This window comes from Dinoponera quadriceps, unplaced genomic scaffold, assembly GCF_001313825.1.
Source record: "Dinoponera quadriceps isolate SergipeBrazil2010 unplaced genomic scaffold, ASM131382v1 scaffold191, whole genome shotgun sequence".
In the NCBI taxonomy this organism is placed as follows: Eukaryota; Metazoa; Arthropoda; class Insecta; order Hymenoptera; family Formicidae; genus Dinoponera; species Dinoponera quadriceps.
This window is the reverse complement of record NW_014554400.1, coordinates 28,286-33,482: the sequence shown is the minus strand read 5'-3', so window position 1 is coordinate 33,482 and position 5,197 is coordinate 28,286. Positions and strand designations below refer to the sequence as shown.

Genomic DNA, 5,197 nt, shown 5'->3' with positions numbered 1-5,197 from the left:
AGGTCAAACCAATGATACCGCCTTATGGTCCCCTCGAAACCAAACAACTTTTGTCTGAAAAATTTTTCTCTCCCGGGCTTGGTTTTCGAAATATTCGACTGGATGTATTAAAATGGTCCACTCTGTATATATATATACAGGATGTTCCATTTTAAAGTTTCCACTAGATTATCTTTTTAAGAAAAAAATGTTTTCAAGAAAAGTTGTATGGTTTCAAGGGGGCATAAGATGGTGGGAACGATTTGATCTCTGATAGTCTTTTGACAATCACATAAAGGTCACCTTGAATTTTTTTTTATGGAACCCTCTAGTTTTTATTACATATTTTTGTAGCTTATTTTGAGAGCTTTTCAAAACACTATAATAAAATATTTTTCCATTAACACGTTGACTGCCGCGCGCGTTTACAATGAAATCTCCTTCAGNATGTTCCATTTTAAAGTTTCCACTAGATTATCTTTTTAAGAAAAAAATGTTTTCAAGAAAAGTTGTATGGTTTCAAGGGGGCATAAGATGGTGGGAACGATTTGATCTCTGATAGTCTTTTGAAAATCACATAAAGGTCACCTTGAATTTTTTTTTATGGAACCCTCTAGTTTTTATTACATATTTTTGTAGCTTACTTTGAGAGCTTTTCAAAACACTATAATAAGATATTTATATATATATACATATATTAGAACGCATATTATTATGCTACAGCATAAGTGGAAAATGAAGGAAGGATAGGTTATTATTAAACCTGTCTCTTCCAATCTACACACTGGACAAGGATAAGTGGCCTAACCGATAGCGTCTATCTTTCCTTCACATTTCAATTTATCAATACACGTTCCAATATATATATTTCAGAATATTAGAGCATAATCACAGCTCTTGTAGTAGCATATTAATTTTATAAGAGAATATGTTTAAGGTGTTTTACCTCTTAAACGAGGCAATATTTTTCGCAGCATGGTAGAGTCAAAAAATGCTATAGTGGTTAAATCATGATCACAATATAACTGGATAGGGTTAATAGAATAGGATATACATAGGATATACATATGTACGATATATTTAGGATTATATATATTTATATATTTATATATTTAGGATAGAAAAGGATATACGTAGGATATACATATGTAAGATATATTTATATATTTAGGATAGAATAGGATATACATAGGATATACATATGTAAGGTAGATTCAGGATTTATTTAATGTGAAAAATTGACTCTCGTGTTGCATTTGATTGAAAGTTAATCCAGTACATTCGTTATCACACTTCTCCTACTATTAATAAAAATATATTGCTATAACAGTCAACTCCATTTCTTCTTGGTTGGTGATTTATAGAGCCGATGTAAATATATTTCTTTTGATTTTACAGGATCTAGGATTCCAGGTGCGGAGGATTATTTAATGATCAGCACAGCTCCGCAGACTCCATTGCAAAAAGGACCGAATAATTATCCGGACACCGATGAGACCCTACGGTTGGCTATGCAGAAATTGAAGCAAACGCCGCTGCAGCTCCAACCGCAGCAGGCATCAGCTGGAATACCGCATGCTTACGTTATCCCGATTCCAGTAGTGCCTTCTGAAAATATACCAAATATAGTTTCCCAGCAGAATAATAACTGTTCAAATGATACAATCGAGGGCGTTGATATGACGCATAGCCCGGCGGTCAGTAATCCGACGCAGTATCAATTCGCCTCTATGTTGTCCGAGGGTGCGAACATGCCATCGGCGACTGGAGCGTTACCCGCGCCGTTGCCGATCGCCACTTCGACAGGCGCCTATATCCAGTATCACGAGGGTCAGCCGTTGTCGAATTTTCAAACCTTTAGCTGCACTCCTCACGGCGGTTTCTTTCTGCCAGCTGGATACCGGTTGATATACGCACCATCTACCGGAACGACTCAATCTCAGCCGGCGACCCCCGCCGCCACATCGTCTCACATAACAAATTCACGCGATGACACGCCACCGACGGAGCCGCTAGCGTCACATCACTCCGCTCTAGCCGACAGCTCAACGGTATTCTCGCATTCGGATCAATAACGCAACACTTGGCTCGCACGGTTTTATATTTTCCAATCAATTTGTGCTCATTCTTAGTTTATTAACGTTTCGATATCGTTTGTCGGGGCGGAGCTATACATTGTCATTACAAATATAATCTGATATAATAATTTATTATGAAATATGCGTTCCTTGTTGTTCCGCGCTCATTATCAGACACTCTCGCGGAGGTATGCAAATTAAAAAAAAACGGAGGGAGGTGTGGGGGAGCATGAAGCAGTGGAAGTATAGTATGTTTTTTGATGTGTGATGTACTTGCGTATATAAACAAAATATCAAGATATTCTCGCTATTCTGGGCGTGTGCATGATATTACTCTGATATGTGCCTCGCAGCGGAAGTTACGGCGGAATGAACCGGGGAAGATATTGCACAGAGAGAAGGGGAATATATATAAATATAAATATAAATATAAATATATATATATATATATATATATATATATATATATATATATATATATATGTATATATAAAGTTTTCTGAACGTAACGCAGGAACTTGAGATAGAGGCCTTTACATGTACTGTGCTTTGATGCGTTAAAGAAGACGAAAAAAGATAAAAAAAGATAAAAAGAAAAAATCTTCCTTCGCTAAAACCTTTAGGGAATTCTATTATCGCCCGATTTTTTGATAGCACAGCTCACATTAGTACAGGCCTCCGCTAGTCTTACGACCGAAATGGCGCGGCCATTCTGCTCGATATATATGTATAACTGTTATTGTATATGCTGGATGCGCGTCAGAGGTAAGCGGATGGAATCCGAATGAGAAAGACAGTATAATAAGAATGGTATAGAATTGGAAAGAACGAGAGGAGAGAGAGAGAGAGAGTGTGGCGCGCGCGCGTGCGCATTTGTATGTGTGTTCACGACTGTGTGAATGTATGCGTGTATCTCGGAGGCAAATAGGCAGAAAGAAATATAAGTAATATAGTCACTGTTATGCTTTAATGTATTTCTAGCAATTTTGCCTATTTCAATTAAAGAAAAGAAGTCATGTGTTACTAGTTAGCGAACCCATATATCTCGTTTACTATTACTGATTATTATCTTCTTTTAAGGTCGGTTATTATCTTCTTTTAAGTAGTCGTCTTAGCTACCATTGTTTCTTCTTTGATATATACAATGTAGCTGGAGAAGAAAAAAGAAAATTGTCTGATGCCACCTGTTGTAGACCATCGATGAATATTGGCAGTTCGACCACATATTTGCTTTTTAATCAATCGGGATAATATAATATCGCAGTCAACGTATCCGAATTTGTTTTTAATTTTTAGCGATTCGTAATATATTATGTCGGACCATTAAAACACGAAATCGCAATTTCAGTTGTGGCGATTCTGAAATATACATCTTAGCAACAAACGCGATCGTTCGGTTCTCTAAATCGTTCGAGGGATCCCTCTCGTTTATATGATGATATAAAAAAGTTGTCTTATCGATTGTGGATGTTATTACAACTGATAAACGAAACATACATGCAATGTATAATATCACTTCGCTGTGCTACGAGTGACTGTATAACGATTAATATTCTTCGATAACGCTACAATTATCAGTACTCCGAACATTGTTTTACGGTTTTGTCAGTATTATCACTGCAAGTATCATACACCACAGATTCAGAGTATAACTTTCAGAACTCCAAATTTAATTATCCGTTTTTGCACATAATTTCCTCATAGCTATTTGGAACTTGGCGATCTTGTGCAGAGATTAAACGTGTTTCTCTTTTTTTTAAGTATAAGGCTTCTTTTTTGGTGCTTTTATGTCACAATATTATGTTAATGTTTGTTGAAATGTTCTTATACAAGAATCGCAGTAGTTTATTATACCGATTCGCGTGCGCACGCGAAGTTGTAGATTATTTCCTTGATAATTGTCAGAAGGGATGACAAGTATAGACATGTACTCATCTAATTGTCATCGTTATTACACGCGCGTCTAGTGTATGAGTTTAATAGATAGTAACTTTAACTTGTCCCTAGTTATTATGAAATTTTCTTCGGCGGTCCGCACATAAAACGGATTATCTTTTCTCTCCTCCTCTCTCTCTCCCCTTCCCCCCTCTCTATCTCTCTCTCCATCCCTCCCCCCCTCTCTCTGAATACCGATGTTATATTACTCAAAACTAAGAAATCTCAGTATAATTCGACACGATGAATGACTACTTATCGCGCTAGGTTCCACTAGGATAATACATTTAAAATAAATAAATGATATCGGTTAAAGAAAGCTTTATTTGAGAAATGGTGCTTCTTAAAATTTTTGAAGAATAGGATGCAATTTCAATTATATCCATTCATAGAAAGATAAGCTATATCAATGAAAATGTTTGCAATATTGTTGCATTCGTAAAGCATCTTTTATTGTTTTGTCAAAAAATATTAAGTAATGCAACCAAATTCCATAAAATTTCAATTAACCGAATTCATTTGTTATCACGATAGCAGTTGTCTTGAGGGAATTGAGCCTGAGAAAAGTTAAGTTTTGTTGTGGTGTATTTATTTGGATACCGCCTGCAAAAAAACAAAAGCAAATAATAATATATTTAATAGTATACTTTTTACATTCTGTAATTCGTACTGTCAATATATTCAACACTGATTTATTTGATGGTAAATATAAATAATTACCAGCAACATTTATAAATCGTATATGAATAACAAATTGGAAATAAATTTATCTTCACATATTTGTAGATATTACAAATGTATAAATAAGGAAAGTTAGATAACTAACTATGCAATCAAATGAGATTAAATTATTGATTTCGTTAATGAAAAAAGAATAATATTCGACATAAGTGTAGAACATTTCTTATAATAATCTTTGTAACGAAACGATTTTTATTTCACTTCAAATTATGAAACTTTTAATTAAACATATAAAATGATTATTTTTCAATATTTCAAAGTTATATAATTAAATAATTATTTCGCATGCATGAATATTCTTGAAAATAATTTCATTTGATAAAATATGTTTTGAAGTTTTGATTAGAAATGAATAAACTAACGATTGATTTGTTTCACGTGTTAAATAATGCATAAAACAAATTTAATATTGCGCAATCTTGGATAGCACGTTAAAGAGAGAATTTTTGTGAGAGGGCTTAAAG

The 5,197-nt window shown here is 34.5% G+C and overlaps 1 protein-coding gene across 9 annotated transcripts in view; it reads left to right on the top strand.

The window, feature by feature from the left end:
- The window catches only part of LOC106748175, a 43,832-nt gene extending 39,112 nt beyond the window's left edge, over window positions 1–4,720 (top strand). For 8 of the 9 annotated variants that reach the window (XM_014626496.1, XM_014626478.1, XM_014626431.1 and 5 more), the window contains one exon: window positions 1,378–2,054. In XM_014626496.1, coding sequence (XP_014481982.1) covers window positions 1,378–2,054 — 677 coding nt within the window. Of the gene's footprint in view, window positions 1–1,377 lie in introns of all 9 variants that reach the window. The other variant, XM_014626449.1, reaches the window with a different exon arrangement.
- The last annotated feature ends 477 nt before the right edge of the window (window positions 4,721–5,197 follow it).